Below are 25,213 nucleotides of genomic sequence, written 5' to 3' on the forward strand. Positions count from 1 at the left end.
CCCCATCCAGAAAATTGCAAAGATGCAACTGACCAACTCAAAGAAAGATATTTCTGCAGAAGAAAGGACCAACATTATCATAGGAGAAAGAGACCACAAATAAACCTGAAAAGAAACAGCAAACTGGACAGAATGGGATGGATTGAAATGGGATAGGATGATATGGAATAGGATAGGATGGGATAGGATGATATGGAATAGGATAGGATGGGATGGGAAGGGACAAGACAGGACCGAATAAAACTGGATGGAATAAGTCATACTAGGACCCCAGCTGTCTGCAGTCCACTGTTAGAAACACTCATTAGAGAGTAGTTCAGAGGAGAACATGACACTCAACTATCGTTGCACGTTTGAACAAAAACAGAGCTTAAACAGAGGTGACAGGTGTCACTAGAGCCCAACACTAATTGACTGGCCATGGTTTTCTACAAAATGACCAGGGGACCACTCCCTATGGATTCTCTGAGAAAAAATGTCACAATCATTATGACAACTTATGCGAATACAGGAGACTAGAAGAACAACATGCAAGGGATATATCCTTTACCCCTATAACATGATATGATACCTGTAGTGTAGATGTTCACAATTCATGGAAAATATTCAGAAAATTATCTGAGCCCTGCTTGAAACAATCTCTTTCCCTTCATTCTATAATACAATGTGATGATTAAATGCAAGGACTAAGCACAACCTTGGGCAAGAGAATTCTCATCTCCATGCCTCAGTTTCCCTCTTTGCAAAATGAGTTGTTGTGAGGATTAAGTGAGTCAATATTGGTTAAGTTGTTTGGAGGGATGCCTGCCACATGGTGAATGCTGTATATGAATATCAATCAATATTGTTGTTGTTGCACTCTAGTTAATTTTCTGCTTCTGTTATCATCCTGACTGGTTGGAGATCTTTCTAAGGTAACAAACCCCTTCTCAATATCCTGTCTATTCCCAGGCACAGTATGTGACATTTATAAACTCACAAATCAAGGCTTATCAATGAGTTAATTGATTTTTGCTGTTATCGTGTTCTACACTTAAACTCCTCTGCAACTATCAAAATCTGCTTACCCTTAGCATGAAAAGCACATCAGCATTGCTACACATAACATGTGGGTACTAAAGTGTATCTTGGGATGATAAGTACCACCATCTCTATTCCACAGATTTAGACTCTAAGCCACAAGAAGTTAGATGATTTACCTGTAATCACACAGCAAGCTCGAGGGAGTCACAGTAAATACATTTCCCGAAATGCATAAAAGTGAGCTATTTAAATCCTGCATGTTTAGGAATGTGTTTGGATATTTCAATAAGATAAACATAAAACCAGAGCAATTATGAAGTGTTTTTAGCAGGCACCCCACCATTTTCAAAAATTGGTCTCTTAAAGTTTTATGGCTACAAAGAACAAGCTAAAATTGTTTTAGAGTCTACCTATGGATTTTATTGGACCCCATCCCCTCTCCCCCAGATCACTGTCAAATTCCTCTCAGCATCTATGACACATAGTCAGGACTGTATCTTTTTAGGATGTCATATGTTTTGTTTTTAAAGCTTAAAGTTTCAAAATATTAGCATTTAATTTTTGCTCAGAAGTCATTCAAACTAATGCATTTTCCTGTTTTGTGTTTTCTCCATTCTCTTTTAAAAAACCTCTCACTCACCCGACCTAATGACAGGAGTCCTAGAGAAGGAACGAGCCAGACGCCTCATTCACAACTACAATCTCATTTACAACCTGTCCCTGAACCCTCAGAAAATTGACCAAGCCTTGCGGAGTTTCTGTGCTGGAGAAAATATGCTCTTGGAGCCAGCGCTTCGGTACTTAAAGGAGCTATGATAACAAGCCCATATTGTGAGAACAGATGTTCCCTTTATCTCTCTTTTTACCCAGACACGTGTTTCTCCCCAGCCCGAGTGCAGTGGTGGAGGCACTGTCAGAATTGAGGCCGGCGCAGCTATTGTAGACACTTTGAACTTGGACTTGGTTTCTGGCTAGGATGCTTGCTCATAAGCAGCTCCAAGTGATCTGAGAAAACCAGGTTTTTCTCTTCTGAGGTGGCAAAAGCCCAATTTCTTAAAATCCTCTTCTAATCTTATAAAGCTGATGATGAATATTCAAAGATTTTTTTTCTATATTGCTGATCAAACAGTACTTTTTGCAAACTCTGCAGTTCCATATAGTAAAAAAATATTCTGCTGCTGCTAAGTCGCTTCAGTTGTGTCCGACTCTGTGAACCCCATAGACGGCAGCCCACCAGGCTCCCCTGTCCCTGGGATTCTCCAAGCAAGAACACTGGAGTGGGTTGCCATTTCCTTCTCCAGTGCATGAAAGTGAAAAGTGAAAGTGAAGCCGCTCAGTCATGTCCGACTCCTAGAGACCCCATGGACTGCAGCCCACTAGGCTCCTCCGTCCATGGGAATTTCCAGGCAAGAGTACTGGAGTGGGGTGCCATTGCCTTCTCTGGGAGGAAAAAAAAAAAAAAAAAAAAACATGCTAGATGTTGTCAACTTCCAAAAATGCCTCTCAATAATAAGTCAATCTTTCCTCTAGTCACTATTCTAGGATTTCCACACTATAAGAAAAATAAAAGTATTAACAATGAATTGTCTTAATACTAAGCAGCAGAAGCAGAATTTCAAGTGAGGTTTTCCGAACAAGTCTAATATTTTCTCTAGTACAAAACTAGACAGCGTTACACTATCCCCAGGGATGTTTCCGCAGAGTAGTGGATACAAGTTTTTAGGAGGGACTTCTGGGACAAAGGATTCTGTAAATAGGTAACTTCTTCTTTGTTTCCTCTGGTAGCAAAATCAAGCAAAACTTTCCAGTCATTCCCATAGTTCTCCCCCTCCCCCAATTTGCACCCCCTGCATAACACACATTTACATTCACATCACACACACAGGTGTCATGAGTTCATTGAAGGAAATCTAGAACTTTAGAGAAAGAAGTATTCCTAGTACTATTATTAATGCTGAGGGACCTGGATCCTGATTTTCAAATCTCTGTGTGTGGGAGACAGGATGAAGAATTTAGGTCAAGGGAAAAAATAAATTGAAGACCTCTGTTGTTGTTTCGTCACTAAGTCCTGTCTGACTCTGTGACCCCATGGACTGTAGCCCACCAGGCCCCTCTGTCCATGCGATTTCCCAGGAAAGAAGACTGGAGTGGGTTGCCACTTCCTTCTCCAAGGGATCTTCCCAACCAAGGGATCAAACCCATGTCTCATGCATTTGCAGGCAGATTCTTTACCACCTAGCCACCAGGGAAGCCCCTGAAAGTTTCTGAGTATCCCCTTTAATATACTGTATATTATGGGGTGTCTCGTAAAGTCTTATGAATTAAACCTTAAGAACCAAATAATTTGGATCCATTAACATAAATGATCTCTGAGGGCCTTCTATTCTTTTTTTTTTTTTAAACTTTACATAACTGTATTAGTTTTGCCAAATATCAAAATGAATCCAACACAGGTATACATGTGTTCCCCATCCTGAACCCTATTCTGACATGCTCTAGTTTTTATAATCCTTGAGTTGCCCAGAGAAATGCCTCTTGATGCAGACCAACTACTCCTCTAACATTCGAGAACCCTCAGGCTTTCAGGCTGCCTTTTAGGGAAAGTTCAGTTCAGTTCAGTTGTTCAGTCACGTCCAACTCTTTGTGGCTCCATGGACTGCAGCACACCAGGCTTCCCTGTCTATCACCAACTCCCAGAGCCTACCCAAACTAATGTCCATCGTGTCGGTGATGCCATCCAATCATTTTATTCTCTCGTCCCATTCTCCTCCCGCCTTCAATCTTTCCCAGCATCAGGGTCTTTACCAAGGAGTCGGTTCTTCATATCAGTTGGCCAAAGTATTGGAGTTTCAACTTCAGCATCAGTCCTTCCAATGAATATTCAGGACTGATTTCCTGTAGGATGGGTTGGTTGGATCTCCTTGCAGTCCAAGGGACTCTCAAGAGTCTTCTCCAGCACCTCAGTTCAATAGCATCGATTCTTTGGTGCTCAGCTTTCTTTATAATCCAACTCTCGTATCCATATATGACTACTGGATAAACCATTGATTTGACTAGACAGACCTTTGTTGGTAAAGTAATGTCTCTGCTTTTTAACATGCTGTCTAGGCTGTTCATAGCTCTTCTCCCAAGGAGCAAGGGTCTTTTCGTTTCACAGCTGCAGTCACCATCTGCAGTGATTTTGGAGCCCCCAAAAATAAAGTCTCTCACTGTTTCCATTGTTTCCCCATCTATTTGCCATGAAGTGATGCGACCAGATGCCATGGTGTTAGTTTTCTGACTGTTGAGCTTTAAGCCAACCTTTGCACTCTCCTCTTTCACTTTGATCAAGAGACTCTGGTTCTTCTTTGCTTTCTGCCATAAGGGTAATGTCATTTGCGTTTCTAAGGTTATTGATATTTCTCCTGGCAATCTTGATTCCAGCTTGTGCTTCATCCAGTCCAGCATTTCACATGATGTACCCTGCATATAAGTTAAATAAGTAGGGTGACAATATACAGCTTTGACATACTCCTTTCCTGATTTGGAGCCAGTCTGTTGTTCCACGTTCAGTTCTCACTGTTGCTTCCTGACCTGCATACAGATTTCTCAGGAGGCAGGTCAGGTGACCTGGTATTCCCATCTCTTTAAGAATTTTCCACAATTTGTTGTGATCCACACAGTCAAAGGCTTTGGCATAGTCAATAAAGCAGAAGTAGATTTTTTTTTTGGAGCTCTCTTGTTTTTTCATTTATCCAACAGATGCTGGCAATTTGATCTCTGGTTCCTCTACCTTTTCTAAGTCCAGCTTGAACATCTGGAAGTTCACAGTTCACATTCTGCTGAAGCCTGCCTTGGAGGATTTTGAGCATTAGTTTGCTAGCATGTGAGATGAATGAAATTGTACAGCAGTTTGAGCATTCTTTGGCATTGCCTTTCTTAGGGATTGGAATGAAAACTGACCTTTTCCAGCCCTGTGGCCACTGCTGAGCTTTCTAGATTTCCTGGCATATTGAGTTCAACACTTTCACTGCATCATCTTTTAGGATTTGAAATAGCACAACTGGAATTCCATCATCTCCACTAGTTTTGTTCATAGTGATGCTTCCTAAGGCCCACTTAACTTCACATTCCAGGATGTCGGCTCTAAGTGAGTGATCACACCATCATGGTTATCTGGGTCATGAAGATCTTTTTTATATAGTTCTTCTGCATATTCTTGCAACCTCTTCTTAATATGTTCTGCTTCTGTTAGGTGCATAGCATTTCTGTCCTTTATTGTGCCCATCTTTGCATGAAATGTTCCCTTGGTATCTCTAATTTTCTTGAAGAGATCTCTAGTGTTTCCCATTCTATTGTTTTCCTCTGTTTCTTTGCACTGATCACTGAGGAAGGCTTTCTTATCTCTCCTTGCTATTCTTTGGAACTCTGCATTCAAATGGGTATATCTTTCCTTTTCTCCTTTGAGGGCAAAGAAGAAGGCAAACAAGCATGGCTTTCACATGTTACCAAAGTGCCAAATGAAGAAAATTAGAATATTTGACCAGACATTCACTATGCATTGGGCAACTACTGTTTGCCAAGAACTTGATATATTTTGTTTCATCCAACTGTGACAACTAGATGTGGAAAGTTTCATGGCTCCATTTTACAGATTAGGAAACAGAGGCTCAGAGAAGTGAAGCAGAAGAAAGCTGCTGAGTTGTACCCATGGATAACTGGTTGGAGGGATAGGATCTTCTGGAAAGTACTGGGCACATGATACTTTAGAATGCCCTGGTAATGCTTATAAATAAAATATATATAAAGATAAAAGGAAGGTGGGAGGGAAGTTCATGAGGGAGGGGGACGTATGTATCCCTATGGCTGATTCATGTTGATGTATGGCAGAAACCAACACAATATTGTAAATCAATTATTCTCCAATTAAAAATAAATAATTTTTAAAAGTAAAGATAAAAGGAATTTCTGCCTATACCAGATATACCATTAGGCCTTGCCACTTGCTTTAATGTAGACTCTCAGAAGTCCAGAATGAACTGAACTGAACAGATTTTTGATGAAAACTGCTGTGCTTATAAGAATGCCCTGGTATATCCTACACCTCTGTGGAAAAGGGGCCTGGAGAGGTCTTTAGGGTGAAGGGAGGCCCTATACGTGAAGCTGGAGTTGTTAGACTTAGTCATAAGGTCCTGAAGGGCAATGATTTCACCTTGCCCAATTCTCTGCGTCCAACATTTTGTCCAACACGTGACCAACAGCCTCAGCACCCAGCTTCACAGCTGGAGGGGACTCCACTGACACAGAATGAAGCCTGAGACTGCCCCCACAGCCAAGTGACACCGGTCATGCACGCCCTGCAGCAGTGGTCAGGTGAGTGCTTCTAGAAGTGGGGTGGCCACGGCCAGATCTGGATCCACAGTCACCTAACCACCACCACCCACCCTCCAGGAGAGCAAAAAAAAAGAAGAAACTTTAAAACCAGCCTAGAGGATTTCCCTAATGGTCCAGCGGCTAAGACTCCGCACTCTTAACGCAGGGGGGCCAGGTTCAATTCCTGGTCAGGGAACTAGATCTCACACGCTGTGACTAAGAATTCTCATGTCACAACTAAAGATCCTGCATGCCACAGCAAAGATGGGAGATGCTACATGCTACAGCTAAGACCCGGTGCAGCCAAATAAACAAAGTAAAAGGCTATCTTTAAAAAAAAAAAAAAGAAAGAAAGAAGAAGAAGAACAGCCAAATCCCGCTCTGGCACTTAGTAGGTGGCGGTCTTGGCAAATGCTAACATCTCCCTGAGCTTCAGTTCCTTCATGTGTAAAATGGCAATAATTGTACTTTGGGGGGAAGTTTTTTAAATGCTGAAAGCCATTCCATTTGGACATGTAGTAGAGATGGAACTTTCTTAAGTCTCTCTCCTTAGCTGCTGACCCTCAGGAAGTTTGAACAACAGTCTGTGTGAAATGACACAGAGCAGTAAGGCTACTGCTACATCACAAACAAATTTTAAGATACATCTGCCCTCTAGAGCCCAGTGCCAGTTGCTCTTGGGTCATTTCCTGACTGGAATTCTCCACTGCTCTACCCCCAGGTATGTGTGATATGTGTATGTCAGGGGGTGATATTTATAAGACTGGCACTTGCAAAAGTGAATACTCATTAGATTTTCTCAGAGTAAGCATTAGAAAACAGAAATTCAACCTAAGTCACAGAAACAGCTTAGATATAAAGTGACAGCAGAGGTTAAATGAGGCCAGGCTGTGGAGCAAACCACACTGGACACAACAGCAAAATGCCATGAGGTCATTATGCTTTGGAGTATTTTTAATGACCTCTATGCTAGGACTGGAGTTTCAGCTTTAGCATCATTCCTTCCAAAGAAATCCCAGGGCTGATCTCCTTCAGAATGGACTGGTTGGATCTCCTTGCAGTCCATGGGACTCTCAAGAGTCTTCTCCAACACCACAGTTCAAAAGCATCAATTCTTCAGCGCTCAGCCTTCTTCACAGCCCAACTCTCACATCCATACATGACCACAGGAAAAACCATAGCCTTGACTAGATGAACCTTTGTTGGCAAAGTAATGTCTTTGCTTTGAATATGCTATCTAGGTTGGACATAACTTTCCTTCCAAGGAGTAAGCGTCTTTTAATTTCATGGCTTCAGTCACCATCTGCAGTGATTTTGGAGCCCCAAAAAATAAAGTCTGACACTGTTGCAAAGAGTTGACTCATTGGAAAAGACCCTCAGGCTGGGAAAGATTGGGGGCAGGAGGAGAAGGGGATGACAGAGGATGAGATAGCTGGATGGCATCACTGATTCAATGGACGTGAGTCTGAGTGAACTCCGGGTGTTGGTGATGGACAGGGAGGCTTGGTGTGCTGCGATTCATGGGGTCACAAAGAGTCGGACACAACTGAGCGACCGAACTGAACTGAACTGAACTGATGCTAGGACTTCTCCATGGTTTGCTTACAGAAAATCTGTTACCCTTCTCTCTTCTTTTCTTTTTCAGATCAGAGATATTTCATATATACCCTGTGACTGTGTCATTGTGAACTTCTAGTAAACATTGAGAGGGAATCTGGGCTTCCCAAGTGGCACTAGTGGTAAAGAACCCACCTGCCAATAGAGGAGAAATAAGGGACACCAGCTTGATCCCTGGATGAGGGCATTGCAACCCGCTCCAGTATTCTTGCCTGGGAAGTCCCATGGACAGAGGAGCCTGGCAGACTACAGTCTGTGGGGTTTCAAAGAGTTGGACACGACTGAAGAAACAGCACATGTGCAGAGGGAGTCTGGTGTCTGTGATCCTGACCACTTTCTCTAGCAGGATCTTTCTGGGTGTCTGTGTGCGGTGGATAGGTTCACCTCCAGGATACCCCAGAGAGACTTGGTGTCAACTGCACCTGCCCTGACTGTCCAAAAACCGCAGCCTCTACACATGGAAGGAGCACTGAAGACATAGTAGAGGCTGGATCTCACAGTCTGGGCAGACTCTTTCCCAGATATGTGACCTCCAGCAATCCACTAGGTCCCCATTCATACTGAATCGGATAGTGTGTGCACATTGCCTGACAATACACTTGGCACACCGATGTGATAAGGGGGGACCAGCTTTCTATTTTATTCTTAAACAGTGTTCCCTTTTACCCCGTTCAATGGGCCATGCCATGATGTGCCCTTTCCAAATACCGACACCTGATAAGTCAACATTTGGCTCACTGATTGTGTGGTCCCAGAGAAGATAGACCATATCATCCAACTTTCTATTCCTCGTTCTGTCGCCTGTCCTTACTCCTCACTGTAACCCAACCAGGTTGACATCCCTATGCCTACTGCACAGATGAGACACTGAGGACCTACCTAAAGACTAAAAGCTAGTGAGTGACTCAGTCAGGACCAGAACGCAAAACGTAACTTCAAGGCCAACAGTGCCCTACAGATCACAGAGCAAATAACCCACAGAATTCCCTTTAGTGTGAGTGGCCTGGCTCCCCAGAAAGTCTAGCAGACATGCCAAGCCAGAGCCAAGGTCTTCCTGGTCTTTGTCTCCAGCACAGAGCAGGCACCTGGAACACATCTGTAGAATGGCATGCATGCATGCTCAGTCACTCATTCATGTTCAACCTTTTACAACCTCATGGACTGTAGCCCACCAGGCTCCTCTCTCCATGAGATTTTCCAGGCAGAATACTGGAGTGAGTTGCCATATACTCTCCAAGTGATCTTCCTGACCCAGGGATCAAACCCACATCTCCTGCATTGGCAGGCAGATTCTTTACCACTGAGCCACTTGGGATGGAATGGCACCTCCACATGAGCGTTTGGAAAACCCAGCAGCCTTTTGCCCTCTTCTAGTTCCCCCAGCTCATCACCACCTTCTGGGGACAGAATAAAGGGTGTTTTCAGGACTCTGGGCATGACAGGTTCACACAAGCAGAAGCACAACTGGGCAGATCATGCCATCCAAAGAGTTTGCTAAGTGCCCACTGACTCTTCAGAGGAATTTCCCAAGATCATTAAGAGAAACAATAACAGGGTTTGATATTCTAATTGAGACCAGAAACTGGACAGCTTTGGAGCTGACTGGAGAACTGTGTGACTCGAAAAAAAAAACCCTTGCCTTTCTGCTCCCCATTTCCTCCCCACCCCCACTCTCCTAAGTGCCTTTCAACTCCATTTCCAAGGCTCCTTAGCGACAAAGGCTGTGGGGGAGGTTTCCCAAGCCAGTGCCTCTGGAATGCCAGCCCTTCCCCTCATTAGCATTCAGGGCCCCTCATCTGCCTGCACAGTTGGCCAGGGGGCTGTGTAAAAGGCAGAGCGGCTTGGGGGAGGCCCAGCATTTAGCATGGCTCACTGGGACATGGGAAGCCTCTACAAAGAGTTTCCAAACAAAAGGCATCAATATTATTTGTGGAGCCATCAGCCTGCCTGGGGCACAATATGGCTCTGGCTCAGCCACACGCTCTCCCCCAAGTTCTGTGTGCAGACATGGTGGGCGCTCCCCAGACACATTCTGGCCCTGAGCACCAGTGCGTTGGAAGGTCTACCTCCTCCTCCCGCTCTGTGCTGACAGGTCTCTCCTCAGACTCAGTTTATCCAGGTCGAACAATGGGTGGGCTCTAACTGGTGGTGGGAGTGCCCAGGGGAGGGGGCTTGACAGAGGGTAAATGGTCAGATGGTAGGACAATCATGAACAGATGGTGCTGCTGGGAATGGATTCCAGACAAATTCACAAGCAGATTGAGCTCCAACAAAGACTTATCTGGTGGAGAGCAATTGGCGCCTCATACCAATCCTGCTCTCCCATACAATCTTTGACAGTTCCGTGAGATTCTGTCTCACAAGAATTCCAAAATATTGATCAATAGATGAGTCCCTGAGAGATTCCAAGCAGCAGAGCTATTTCTCACCATGCTCATAAAGCCAAATTTCCTTCAGCCTCCCTGTGTTTGAATACCTTCAGAGATGTGGATCTCACTACTTATCATCTTTCTCTCTCCAGACAACTCCAATTTGTTCTTCTAAAATTGGTTACCCTTGCAATCCCTTTTCTACCCTCCCTTGGGGCCAAAGGAAGAGGCGGGGGAAGAGGAGGGGAAAGAAGAAGGAAAAGAAGAAGAGGAAGAAGAGGGAGTGGAGCAGGAGGGTAAAGGAAAGCAGGGAGGAGAAGAGGGGAAGAAGAGAGGAAGAGGAAAAGGAATTAACCCACTACAAATTTGGGATTGTCTGTTATTAAGGCAAAACTTGGGTAAGCTTGCTGATACGCCTTTATTTGTGCAAACTCTGGGAGATGGTGAAGGGCAGAGAAACCTGGCATGCTGCAGTCCATGGGCTCCAAAGAGTCAGACACAACTGAGAGACTGAACAACAACAACGCCTTTGACAGTCAAAGAAAAGGGGACATGATCCCATCAGTATTCCTTGGAACTCTTCATGTAAAGCTGTACATTCAGACTCTGAGGTTTCTTTAAATCAGTCATGGAGTCTTTCTCAGACTCTGTGGCGGAGATAGCTAGCTGTCCACCCAAAATTTTACTCCCTTTTCTGTAATAGGGATTTGAAGGTTAAAAAAGAAAAAAAAGTAGCTGTCCAGCAGAGATTACACTTCCCAGCATGCCTGGCATTGAGGCATGACCTCATGAAATGTGAACTGATGTCATATATGATCCTTCTCAGCCAAGTATTTTAAGAAACAGCTGGCCTTCTCCAGTTTCTCCTTCCATCATATGCTCTTAATGATTAAAACCATTCTACTTCTTAATCAAAATCACAATGAGGTATCACCTCACACTGGTCAGAATGGTCATCATCGAAATGTCTACAAATAATAAATGCTGGAGAGGGTATGGAGAAAAGGGTTCCCTCCTACACTGTTGGTAGGGATGTAAATTGATTCAGCCACTACAGAAAAATAGTATGGGGGGTGGGGGTGTCTGTCCTTAAAAAAATAAAAATAGAGTTACTACATGATCCAGCAACCCCACTCCTGGGGTCATATCCCCCAAAAAGTGAAAATTCTAATTCAAAAAGATACATGGCCTCCAATGTTCATAGCAGCACTATCTACAATAGTCAAGATATGGAAACCACCCAAGCATCCACCAACAGGCTATTGATTTAAGATGACCTCCCCACCTCTGGATTTTTACTTGTAAATTTTAAATGATATTCCAGGCCTCAGGTGTGACAGTCAATGAACAGGTAAAGAACCAATGGAAAAGTATCTAAGAACCCCTGTATTAGCTAACAGGCTTCTGAACATATCACTGTGGTTCACAGAGGAGGCTAGGCAAGGCAGTAAGGGGACACTATATCAGCTACTGCAGCCTAAAATAAAGTTGGTCTCTATATGACTTTAAAATAGTTCCTATGCAGCTTATTTTCTTTTTTGCTTAATCAAATAAATAAGAGGCCTTTTTCGTGGGGAAAAAAAGATGGACTACTACTCAGTCATAAAAAAGAATGAAATATTTCCATTTGCAGCAACAAGGGTGGACCTAAAGATATAATACTAAATGAAGTAAGGCAGACAGAAAATAGACAATGTTATACTATATCATTTATATATGAAATCTAAAAAATAATACAAATGAATCTATGTCCAAAACAGAAATGGACTTACATAGAAAATAAACTTATGGTTACCAAAAGGGAAAGGATTGGGGGGAGGGATAAAATAGGAGTCCGGGATTAAACAGATACAAACTACTATCCATATAATAGATAAGCAACAAGGATTTACTATGTTGCACAGGGAACTATATTCAATATTTCATAAAAACCTATAATGGAAAATAATCTGAAATATGTGTGTGTGTGTGTGTGTGTGTATCACTTTGCTGTACACCTGAAACTAACAAGATAATGTAATCTACTACACTTCAATTAAAAAAAAAATTAACATTCTTCTTCTGTACTTGCTTTCTGATACCTATCGGTCTGCGTTTAGTTTCTCAGACTATGTTTCCTGGAACACTAAGACCAAGCAGTACCCCTCCAAACAGGAATTCTGTGTTCAAGTTCAGGAAGTACCCTAGACTATCTCTCTTCCCCCTTGGTGAATCTAAATGCCTACTGCACAGGCAATTGAAGCAAAACAAAACAAGACAAATTATCTCACCCTTATTTAATCTAAACTCATTTGACCAAAGAACTTTTTATTTTTAATTAATATTTTAAGATTCCTTAGAACTAGTGTTCTATGCAAGATACCAAGAAATTCTGTTCTAAGTAAAGTTCTAGCTGCTACATTTATTCAGAAAATACATATAAACCACATATTATATTCAAGATGTTGCACTGCCAATGTTTCAGGGCCCTGAATAGGGTCGGGCCATAAAGGCTATCAAATAAATATTAATAAACAAAAAATGGTCACAAAACCGCATATTAACCATACAGCTGTTAATTACCTACCAAATAAGACCAACTATAGCTTGGCTAAAATATTGCTAGAAATAAACATTTCACTGCATTCCTGTCTCACCACTGCCTATCTCTCCTGTCTCATTTACCACTCATTCCCCATTTTTATTTCAGCAACATGAACCATTCACTGCTAAACCATTCATTCCTAAAACCATTCCTAAATTCATTCCTAAAACTAACAAGCATGTTAGTGATTTCTTGCCTCTGCATATACAATTTTCTACTCCTGCAATATCCTTTTCAAACTTTCTTTTAATTCTTTTTTAGGTCTTCATTGAATTTGTTACAAAATTGTCTCTATTTTATGTTTTGGTTTTCTTTGGCTACCAGACATGCGGGATCTTAGTTCCCTGTCCAGGGATTGAACCCTCACCACCTACATTGGAAGGCAGTCTTAACTACTAGACCACCAGGGAAGTCCCTACTTTAAATTGCTGAATGCCTTTTTATCCTGTAAGATCAAAATCGTATGTCCCTCACTGTGTAAAACTTTCCAAAACTCAAATCCTGACTTATATCCTCCACTTGTAACTTCCGTATATGTACACCTCTGAGTATACAGCCCATCCCAAATAAGCCATCTCAAGCTGAGAATACTTCTACCAGGGCTGACCTTGGTTAAGGATACTTCCTACTCCCTGCTCAACCATGGCACCACCTACCCGCACAGTCAGCGTGTGGGAGAGAGAGCAAAGAAACAGAAAGACAGGTAGAAGTATTGTTTCCTTTCAGTTCCAAGAGTGGGATGAGAAATTAAGAAAGTTATGAAGGAGATTTTGGTTCAACCTGAGAGAAGAGACACACTAACAGAACTGGTGGGAAGCGAAGCAGGCTGCTCTATAAGGCAGGTATTTTTCTGTCCTCCAGAAACTTTCAAGAAGGATAGAAACCTGTCAGTAAAGGGAAAGATAAATGGGTCCTCCCTATTCTAGAATGACAGAACAGTTGGGTGATGAAGCATCTGAGAGATGCCCAGATACTACTGACTAACTTGGGTTTCCTTCCTTCCAATACTCACTCTAGTCTGAAATTGGTCTGTTGGAAGCGTCTCTTCCTGGCACTTAGCAGGTCAGGAAATGCATGTCCTCCCTCATCTACCTGTCTCCCAGCTCAATCCTTCCCACTCAGAGAATAGCACTTAGGTGATACTATGATTTTCTTCAGCCCCCTCTGAAGGAAAATGAGGCACTGGTGACTTACTCCTTTACGGATAACTTAGTTATTTGTTGATCCAAGGCCATTATAAATACCACAGACATACTATATGGATGAATTAGCAGGGATATTTCTTTCTCCCTCATATCTCAGTTGGTATAGAATCCGCCTGCAATGCAGGAGACCCCGGTTCAATTCCTGGGTTGGGAAGATCCGCTGGAGGAGGGATAGGTTACCCACTCCACTATTCTTGGGCCTCCCTTGTGGCTCAGCTGGTAAAGAATCTGCCTGTAATGTGGGAGACCTGGGTTTGATCCCTAGTTTGGGAAGATCCCCTGGAGAAGGGAAAGGCTACCCACTCCAGGCCAGAATTCTGTGGATCGTGTAGTCCATGGGTCAGAAAGAGTCAGACATGACTGAGCGACTTTCACTTTCAGTTTTCTCATTCTTATCCATCCATCCATTCATTTATTTACTCATCAATTCAACAAACACCCCACCGTACTTGAGCTGTGTTGGGAACCAGGCATACAGTGATGAGTAAGGCAGGATCCATCATCTGTCAGTGCAGACATGAGAACTGTAAGTACAGTGGAGTTAAGTGCTGGGTGAAAGGAAGGCCAGGAGTCCCTCACCACAAAAGAGGGCCGTTCAGCTCAGCCCAGCGATAGGGGTGTCACTGTCATCAGGGAAGGCCTCTGAGAACATTTGTAAGTGAGCCAAGTCCTGGCAGAGGAGAAGCAATTGCCAAAATAGGGACACAAGTGAGGCCCTTGGGTGGCAAGGATGAGTTTTCCCAGGTAGGCCAAACAAAATGAGCAAAGCCCCTGAAATGGCCACCCACTCCAGTATTGTTGCCGAGACAGTCCTATGGACAGAGGAGCTTGGCAAGCTATAGTCCATAATGTTGCAAAAGAGTCAGACACGACTGAGTGACTGAGCAAGTGTGCAAGCGCACACGCATGCACACACACACACACATATACACACTTGAGAGATGAACCCTCTGTTCTTGGAACTGGAAACTGTGGTTACATACACTTGAAGCATCATGCCCCAGTGAAAGTGAAGGAGGCAAAGCTGGAGAAGGTAGGATCAGATCCTGAAGACCCTTGATGCCCAGCTAAGACTCCAGACAGAGGGTATGGGGTATGATGAGACCAGGTGAGTGTTTTGCTTCCTCAGGGGGTCATTTGGAGGAAAGCTCTGACACATAAGAACAGAAGCAGGAAAAACCTCTTCCATATTATTGAGTGACTTGGGTTATGTCATGTCACTTAACATCATTAAATTTCAGTTTCTTCATCTGTAAAGTAGGTTTTTAAGTACCTACCTTGCAGGACCATCAAAAGGGCTAGATATCTGGTATGAAAAGTACGTGACATACAGTGCCTAACACTGCACAGGTCTCATCAAATGGCAGCTATGTATTTATAACGTTCATGTTCTGTAATGACCTGATCGCAAAAACAAAGGACCTTGCAATGAGAACAGCCTTTCTTGGGAAGGGCATGAGGGATAATGCTATCAGCGGAACAGCTTCAGGGAGTCATTGACACTGATGCACACACAAGTAAATAATTTATGTGTGTGGACCATTTTTTAAAAGGCCCATTATTATTCCTACTCCCTGCCTCACAGTGATGCTGTGAGTCGCAGTGCATTAGTTAATTTCATGGCCCTGTTTTGAATCTTACAATATTTCATCATCCTGATTCAAAATATTCATTCCAAGTGGTTCCAACTTCACAAATAAATAATTCCTGTTGGAAAATGGAGTTTTCCCCATCTGCACAGCCCATTTTCCATCTGTTCCTACAAGCTTGTAGTAGGATGGATCTGGGTCTTCAGGCCCCGTTGATTAGTCCTGATTTAAGAAGAAATGTCTTTCTCCCAGATGGATTGTGCATTAGTGCTAAAGATTAGTTTCCACTGTTATTAGTTACAATGTTAAAAGACAGCTTTAGAGATCTGGAAGTGGATCAAAAAGTATATGCTAGACAGGAGGAAGGAGAGAAAAGTCACATTGACTTAGCTCCCATCATATACTTGACATTCTTCTAGGTACTACACACACCATCTACAGGTAATTTGACCATTATAACAACCCAGTGGGTAGATGTGATTATGTCCATCTGATAGAAGAGGGAATGGAGGATCAAAGGGCCTTAAAAGCTTGCCTAAAATCACATAATTTGTAATTAAGGGAGCTAGAACTGATTCCAAAACTCAGGCTTTCTCTATAATACCAGAGGTTCAAGAGAGCACTGTGCTTTTTGAATGGACCAAAGAATGTATACGCTGATCAAAGAATTGTGCTGCTGTTTCTTTCAATAAGCAGGTCATGTTCTAATAGAAGAGCATCCTATGAAGTAAAGGTAATTCATTTTCAAGTCCTTAAAATGGCATGCAACTGTGCAGAAGGAGAGAGCCACTTTTTGATATGATCAGAATCTAGTCCTGTCTTAGAAAGAACAGTAGGCTGTAAGTTAGAAAACTTGGACTTATTTTGGATCCCCAACCTATTTTCTTAAGAACAAATCACTTAATTGCCTGAGCCTGATCTCTTCAACTGGAAAGTGACAGTCTATCTTATGCTGCCTCTTCGGTAACCTCACAGCATCTGGAAGGCATATCTATAAGGAGCATGTAAGAATGTAGATGGGAGCACAATTTTTCAGTGGGAAAGTGAAAGAAAAGTGAAAGTGTTAGTCACTCAGTCGTGTCTGACTCTTCACAACCCCATGGACTATAGCTCACCAGGCTCCTCTGTCCTTGGAATTCTCCAGGCAAGAATCCTGAAAAGTTCTGACCAAATATTAGATGCCATTTCCCTTTCTATGTCTGCTTGCAACAAAATGCTTGCCTGCAACAAGATGAGGAGTTTGTGCCAGTGTACAAATCTATGCAATGCTTTCTTCATTAAAAAACTCTGTCTACAAAAAAAATATTAGGTGAACAAAATGGTGTGCTTAGTGACACAGTTGATTTCCTTCATCACAGACTATGGACAGACATCAGACCGTGGCCTGCGCATTGAGTCTTGCTATCTAGACTACCCTGAGGGAAGCAGATGGTATAAACACTGAAGTATACAGTCTCAGCTACCTGCTTACAAGCTTACCTTGGTCAGTTTATTTAATCTCTCTGTACTTCAGTTTACTCTTCTGTAAAGTGGGGTTACTACCAAACTCAGCATAGCTGTGAAGATGGGATGAGAATACACGTGACTGGGTAAAACAGGACTTCGGACATAGTAAAAAAAAAAAATATATATATTATTTATCATCATCATCAACCCAAAGCATCTGTCCTCCTGGTCTACCACAATGTGACTGTTCCCAACATTAGGTGGGTTGTAGCTTGGTTGTTACAACTCAGGATGTTTGTGATGCCACCAGCATCCAGTGAGCAGAGGCCAGGGATTCTGCTAAACACCCTACAGTGCCCAGGGCAGCCCCCCAAAACAAGAACTCATTCAACGCACAAAGTCAGTAGTGCTGAAGTTGAGATTCTTGCAGTAGAGACATTGCTCTGGGTTGAGGTCTCCTGTTATCCAATAAAGATCTAATAAAAGAGCGGAAGCTTTATTTAAGAGTGTGCTTTCATGGAATGTCAGCCTTAAAAGAGATCTTTGACCCTAAAATGTACCACTGTGTGGTCCAACTACCTGTTTTATTGAAAGCAAACCTCAGAGGGCCAAGGACTTGCCATCTTCCTCTCTCATCTAGTGGTGAAAATGATACTTCTGTTTATCCTGTCCTTCAGTCTTGCCTCCTAAAAGCGTACTTCCTCAGACTGATGAGAGAGACCCAAGGTCAGTGTTGTCAGGCTACCAAGCAGGAGAGCTAAAATTGCACCCCATGTTTCCAGATCCAGTGATTGAGAATCTCAAGTAGGGGAGAGGTTAGTGCAGCCCAGGGCACCTGTAGCTCAGAGACTGCTGCTGCTGCTGCTAAGTCGCTTCAGTCGTGTCCGACTCTGTGCAACCCCATAGATGGCAGCCCACCAAGGCTCCCCCATCCCTGGGATTCTCCAGGCAAGAACACTGGAGTGAGTTGCCATTTCCTTCTCCAGATCAGAGACTAGATTCCTGTATCCCCGAGAGACCCTGGTCCAGAAGGTAGAGATGGGCAGGAAATAGAATAGTAGTACAAAGCACTGGACTTGGACTTGAGACTGAGTTCTGCTCCAACATTTTCTGTTATTGGTCAACCATATAAAGCCTAGCCTATTAGCACTTAAAGTATCTTTTGAACACTTTAGGTCCAAGTTGTCAAAATTCATCTTCCCTCATTCATTCTCTCTCTCTCTTCTCCCTCTTTCTTTCTCTCTCCCCCATTCTCCACTAGTAAGATGATATATTATAATAGAATGTACTTACCACATAGAGCTGTTTGTAAGATTCAGTGGCATGAACAGTGCAAATGCAAGTTGTTATTAATGGTTAAGAGGACAGATCAAGTGTGTGACTTTAGAAAAGTCACTTAACCTCACACTGCCTCAGCTTCCTCATCTCCAAAATGGGCACATTAATATTGTTACCTACCCCATACTGCTGTTGTGAGGACTTACTGAGTTAATACACATCAAGTACTTAGAACAGTGTTTGGCTCGTAACAAGTTTCATGCAGAGTGTTAGCTAATATTGTAAATGACCAACCTTTGCCCGTCTGGTTGCTCCTAGTGAAGTCTAAGAGCTATCCACATGCAATTGTCCTAATTAACTCAGGGAACTCTACAATGGCCACCGAGAAGAGGCCAAACTTTCCCCAAACTCCCAACCCAGGGATGGAACTGAGGTTCCTGCATTGCAGGCAGATCATTGATCGTCTGAACTACCAGAGAAGCCCATCAAGGGGGTCCAAGTCCTGCCAAATCTTTCAGGACTAGGAGACAAGAGCTCCCTCTGCTGCCCAGAACTGAAACGGCACTATCCTCTCTGACAGCTTCATTAATATTCTGTCCTCTCTGCCCTGCCAATCTTGAAAACGCGCTTCCCAGACTGATGAAATTGCTTCTATATACTAATATCATCAGTGAGGCATTTTCCTAAACAGCTGACTCATGATTTTTTTTTCCATCAAAAAGAACCATCTTTCTAGGCTCTAGTTAGAATGTGAATAGCTGCCTGTTCTCCAGTTTCCATTAGGAAGCGATGCTCAGGAGCCTTGGTAACTGAAGAGGGCACTCTCCCCACTGGGAAAGAAGCAGCAGAATTGGAGCATTATAACAAATTGTTCCCATCCAGCAATCACTTTGTAATGTGACTATTTTCAACATAAACTCATTTGTCTTGTTGAACAGATGGCAAAAAAAAAAAAAAAAAAAATGTGCTCTGTCTTTGCATTTCTGACTCCTTTCAGAAAGACTCTATCCCAGATTCAGAGGTGAGCAAACAGGCTTTATACCCAGACGGGTCCCACGGCCTGAGTGAAATAGGACAGAGTATCCCTATTTCCCAGGAAGAAGGCTAGTGCCCACAAAAGCCTACTATGCCAGACAGGTTTAGTATTATCTCCTTCAATCTTCATAACAGTCTTGGGAGCTAAATTTTACCTTGCCTAATTATAGATGCAGGACCCACAGCTCTGAGAGATTCAGGAATGTGGTTGCAAGACTGCATGACCAGTCAGTACTAGAGCCAAAGATCTGAGCTTTATCTACTGCTATTCATACTGTCTCCCAAAGGCTCCAAGTAATTTGGGGAAAACTGGCCTGCAAGTTGGTGAGATAACACCAGAGGTGACAAGAGAAAGGGACCGTCCATGTGCAGTTTGGAGAAAGGGATTCATTCCCCTACTCCTCTCATGGGCCTGAGTTGAGATATCCTTCTAAACCTTCTTCAGGGAGGACCCTTAGTTATCCTGGAGCTGCCTAGAATATGAAAATCCTTTCAAATGATGGATTCTACTGGAAAATTCTACCAAACACTTAAGAAAGAAATAATATCAATTCTACACAAACTCTTCCAAAATACAGAAGAGGAGGGAACATCATCCAGTTCATTTGGGATACTCGGATACCAAAACCAAAGACGTTGCAAGCAAAGAAATCGGTGGATCCATCTCTCTCTTGAGCATGGACTCAAAAATACTTAACAAAATACTGGCCAGTCAAATCCAACAATACATGAAAAGTTAAGTACCCAGTGAAAGTGTGTTAAGTGGTAATCACTCAGTTGTGTCTGACTCTTTGCAACCCCATGGACTGTAGCTCACCAGGTTCCTTTGTCTGTGAAATTCTCCAGGCAAGAATACTGGAGTGGGTAGCCATTTCATTCTCCCGGGGATCTTCCTGACTCAGGGATCAAATCCAGGTCTCCTGCACTGCAGGCAGATTCTTTATCATCTGAGCCACCAGGATGCTCCTTAAAAATGCAAGGTTGAATAATCAAAAACCAATCAATGCAGTTCACCTTATCAACAGATCAAAGAAGAAAAACCATATGATCACCTGAATAGACACAGAAAATGATGGCGTCTAATCCTGGTGTTTTCCAGGTGAGAAGCTTGAGTCCCAGAATGGAGGAAATGCATTCTCAGTGTCACAAATTACTGACAAATCCAGATTTAGAATCTAGCTCTCCAGACCTGAGAACTGTGTGGATTTGTCATCCGATGCTGGGGGACAAAGAAGTCTTTGAAGTATAGAGAGGCAATAAGCCAGAGACTCAGCTCTCACATGCAGCTGAAGCAAGAGAGTGAGAACACACTAACTCCAGCCCACTCCATGCTAGAAAATACCTGAGTTCTATTTCATAAGCATTAGAATCAAAGGAGCACTGGATTGGTGGAGAAAGACTATGCACTTCTTGTAACTTTCCCAGTGAAGTGGAATTTGCAACTGTTGAAAACATGATATATATATAAAAAAATCCACTTCACAATTTGAGAGATATGAGCCACAGCTATAGCTCTTTTGAAATAAGGTCTTAAAAAAAAAATCACAGAATGTTCATGAAGATGGGGGGAATAGGCTATGAACTCATTGGTGTAACCGAGGTGACAGAGACGCCTCAATGCTACCATGCAGCTGGAGCTCAGCTCAGTGACCTTCACTAATGTTCACTTTCGCCAACAGTCTACATCAAACCATTTTGGTAAAAGCTTTCTTTTTCTTCTTTACAAATTTAAGATCTTGGTCACAATCACCTCATGTTTCTTTACTCTTAGTTGTGATGATTGGAAAATAAAATCAAACCAAAGTATCTCTTTCTTCCCCAGGCAATTTCTCTGAGGTTCTGTCTCTGGAAAACCCTCTCTCCATCCTTCATGTCACTCCCCAACACATACACACACACACATCACTCTCTGCCTTACCAACACACACATGTACACACACACACAGGAAAATCCTCTGTCCTCCATTTCCCTCCCCAACACACACATACACCATTCTCTTCCCTGCACACACACACACACAAGCACTCTCTTCTCTGCCTCTTCCTTTGCCTGGTTCAGAACTTGTGGGCGAGGTGAAGAGAAACCATGTGTGTCACCAGAGCCAGAACTGACTGCAAGCCAGCCCCAGCCTCAGTGTCTTCAAGTGAAGCAGAAATTAGATGTGCCTTTGCTCCCTGCATTTTCTCACATCCTGGCCCTTTTAAGTTGACCTAGGATGTTTTGGAGCATATAGTTTAAAAGCAACTCAGATATGTAATGCTCTTGATTGTCTTGTAACCACAATTTACAGACCCAGAAAGTGGAGCTCAGCAGGGTGGGCAAGTGTACCCCGACTCACCCCCCTTCACTAATGTTCACTTTTGCCAACAGTCTACATAAAACCATTTTAGATGGCAGTTGTCATGGCACCTGACCATAATAAGAGCCAGTCTCCTTGGGGGCATCAGCCATATATGTAAACAGTAGCTTAATAAAAGCAACCATTCAATGACCTCTTACTGTTTTCATGCCCTGAGCTACACATTTCCCCTTCAGTATTCCATTCAATCCTCATGGCTCCCCAGTGGAGTGGGTATGATTATACCCATTCCAATAAAGGGGGTGGCATGCCACTGGGAGGTCACTTAATATGTCCAAAGTTATACATAACAAGAAAATGACAGACTCAGGACATGAACTTGGGCCTGAGACCAAAGTCTGGGCTCTCCACTGCAGTTGAGTCTATTTTGGAAAGTCAAGGGTACCAAAAGAAACACAAACAGAATGCTGTGAGGTTAAGAATGCAGTGGAAGTAGGGTGATGGGGAAGGCGGTCTATGGTTGAGAAGTGATCATATTTTCTTAGGAAAGTGGTAAATCAGAGAAGATTACATGGCAGTTGAAAGCTATCTTGATTGAGGGGCAAGATGACTAAGTAAAAAATCAGATTCCTAGATGGAAACAATGCTGCAAACAGGTTTAGAGGCAGGAAAGTATATCTCATATGCAGATAATACAAATAATCCTGCTTAGGAAAAGGACATGGGCACTTGCTGTCATGACCAATTGTGAGCTGGTCTTGCAAGAAATGGGATACTAATGGTAAAAGAAATTTTATTTCATGAGATTTTTATATATAGTCAAAATTATTCTGGTCAACATCACGGTGCCTGCAGTCAAAAACCTTGCCTTCTATTGAGGATAAACAATTAAACAAGCAATTACAGCACAGCAGTAAGTCCTAGGAAAGGGTAGGCACAGGGTGACCCTGCCAACTCAGCCTTCAGGAGGGCATGCTGGAGAGTGATGGCCAAGCCGAGCGCTGAGGCAGGGGTGGGCATTGCCCACACGATGACTTGAGAGTCTATATGGAGGCAACAGCTGCTGAGATCCTAGGAGGAGACAGACCCTAGCCTGTTTGGGAGGCTACAGGTGTTGAGCAGAAGCGAGGAGAGCAGGTGGGAATTGATAACACGTGAGGCCAGAGGGGCCCACGAGAGGTCAGCTCAGGATGAGGCCGCGTGTTGTGTAAGAGAGGAGGTGGGAAGGCACCCGGGCCCAGCGCGAGCACGGGCTGGATTCCCATCGCAGTCAGCAAATCAATTACGCCCTCCACCGACTTTCGCCTCGTGTATTTAGAATGCAAGGAGCTAGCCTGCCAAACATCTGCTCTCGCTATTAAGCATGCCATGGTAACCATTGCACTCCGGCGCGTCAGCGCCACCAGGATTGGTAATAATCACAAGTGTCAAAAACGAGAAAGAATGGAGAAGGAAAGCTGTGCAAAACCCAGCGGTGGGATGGTTGGGCTGGCGGCTCTGCTCTGAGGCCCCGCCAGCTGCACCTTCTGCTGCCCCTGTTGGAGGCAGGGGAATTGATGCGGCTCTGGCCTGCTCTCGCCCCTTCTGTTGATCCCTCTCCCTGTATTATTCATCCACTGCTTCAGCCGACACTGGAAAATGTGCTTTGCCTTTGCCAGAACAACATATGTGCCCCTGCATCATTGTGTGTGATAGATAAACCCGCCAAGAGCTCCCAGACCCAGGGGCCCTCCGGGTGAAGACCCCACATTGACACAGGCAGGCAGCATGGTGTCCTGGCAGGAGCGCAGTGCTGCAGACAGACCCAGCTTAGGATTTCAACATGCAAGTTCACAGGCTTGAGACCTTGGGCAAATCTCTTACCCTCTCTGAACCCACCTGCTTCTTTTGTAGAATCCAAGTAGGACCGCTTACAGCATAGGGTTGTTTGAGGGCTAAAAGACAATGCTTGGGAGATGGTACAGTGACTTTCACAGAATAAGAATTCAAGCTTAGCTACTATGATCTTTCTTTTCAATTGTGCTGTGTGCTCAGAAGCTTCAGTCGTGTCCTACTCTTTGCAACCCCAGGGACTGTAGCCTGCCAAGTTCCTCTGTCCATGGGATTCTCCAGTAAGAACACTGGAGTGAGTTGCATGCCCTCCTCCAGGGGTTCCCAACCCAGGGATCGAACCAGTGTCTCCGGCATCTCCTGCATTGCAGGCAGAGTCTTTACCACCGAGCCTCTACCCCCGTCCCCACCCCCCAAAAAAGCCTCTCTTCACCAGGGAAGCCTCTCTTTAAAAAAAAAAAAAATGCTAGGCACTATGCTGTGCAATTTATTCAAATTATTGACTTAGCACAACCAGCCTGTAAGGTAGACAACATGATACCCAATTTACAGACAAGAGGACTGAGGCTAAGGGAGGTTAGGTGACAAGTCAGAGAACTGGTCATGGCAGGTCAGAAGGTGAACTCAGACTTCCTCTACAGCCACTCTCTCCCTGCTTAAACCATGCTGCCTTCCACATGAACAAAATTCTTCAGATGTTGAGCTGAAATCTGTTTCTTGATAAAGATTATTCATAGGTCCCAGTTCTGTGGCTAGAGCCACAGAAAATAAGCCTGGTCTAGCTTCCAAACATAAGCTTTTTAGGAATGCAGAGCCAGCTCCCACTCCCCACCCCCACCCCCAATCTTCCTTTCTCTGAACTAAAAGGTCCTAAGCCTGATTTACATACAGTTAATTTCTGCAGGATACCCTCCATGACAGCCAAAGCCTCTCTAAGAGGAGTGCCCAGAACCCTTGTTCTTGGATGCCTGGGTGAGGTTTCCGCTCTCCCTCCCAGTGCTGCGAGTCACTGCATCTCGGGGTACATGCACAGTACCTGAACCTCCAGCTGGCAGTGCTTAGTGTTATCGCCTGGAACACTCTCAGACGGCTTTTCTGCCTTTCCCTGGATCTTCTCCAACCTAGAGTACGGAACCGTGGGCTCCAGCGCCCTCTTGTGTTAAGGAAGAGAAAATTTCAGGACACAAACACAGGAGCGGAGTGAAAGATCCACCTGAGGAGAAAGGAAATGAAGCCCATCCAGCCCTCACCTGAAGCTGCTGTAAGTCTGCATCTCTGGCTTGAATATCCCACGACGTGTTGTGAGATGGGGGATAACCCTGTGTATTCCCTGATGGTTCAGGAGGTAAAGAATCTTCATACTACACAGCAGATGCAGGAGATCAATTCCTGCATGGGGAAGATTCCCTGGAGGAGGAAACAGCAACTCATTCCATGGATAGAGGAAAACATCCCATGGAAAAACCCCATGGATAGAGGAGCCTGGCATGCCACAGTTCATAGGGTCACAGCCAGACATGACTGAGCATGCACACTGGCTTGGTGGGGGGTGACCCTGCAGGCAAGCCTGACTCCTCTGATGATT

General features: G+C 43.7%; 1 protein-coding gene and 1 long non-coding RNA gene across 6 annotated transcripts in view; one reads left to right on the top strand and one right to left on the bottom strand.

Moving 5' to 3' along the window:
- The window catches only part of C6H1orf87 (chromosome 6 C1orf87 homolog), a 95,638-nt gene extending 93,366 nt beyond the window's left edge, over positions 1 to 2,272 (top strand). For 2 of the 3 annotated variants that reach the window (XM_055585668.1, XM_055585669.1), the window contains one exon: positions 1,679 to 2,272. In XM_055585668.1, the coding sequence (XP_055441643.1) occupies positions 1,679 to 1,839 (161 nt within the window). In that variant the 3' untranslated portion in view covers positions 1,840 to 2,272. The remainder of the gene's footprint in view (positions 1 to 1,678) is intronic. The other variant, XM_055585670.1, reaches the window with a different exon arrangement.
- Positions 1 to 24,758, bottom strand: part of LOC129655366 (uncharacterized) — a 41,989-nt gene extending 17,231 nt beyond the window's left edge. For all 3 annotated transcript variants that reach the window (XR_008715935.1, XR_008715932.1, XR_008715934.1), the window contains exons 1-3: positions 24,665 to 24,758; positions 23,677 to 23,732; positions 20,316 to 20,464 (exon numbers count right to left, since the gene is read on the bottom strand). This is a non-coding gene — a long non-coding RNA (uncharacterized LOC129655366). The remainder of the gene's footprint in view (positions 1 to 20,315; positions 20,465 to 23,676; positions 23,733 to 24,664) is intronic.
- Positions 24,759 to 25,213: the final 455 nt, after the last annotated feature.

The sequence above is a fragment of the Bubalus kerabau genome, chromosome 6 (genome assembly GCF_029407905.1).
Source record: "Bubalus kerabau isolate K-KA32 ecotype Philippines breed swamp buffalo chromosome 6, PCC_UOA_SB_1v2, whole genome shotgun sequence".
NCBI lineage: Eukaryota > Metazoa > Chordata > Mammalia > Artiodactyla > Bovidae > Bubalus > Bubalus kerabau.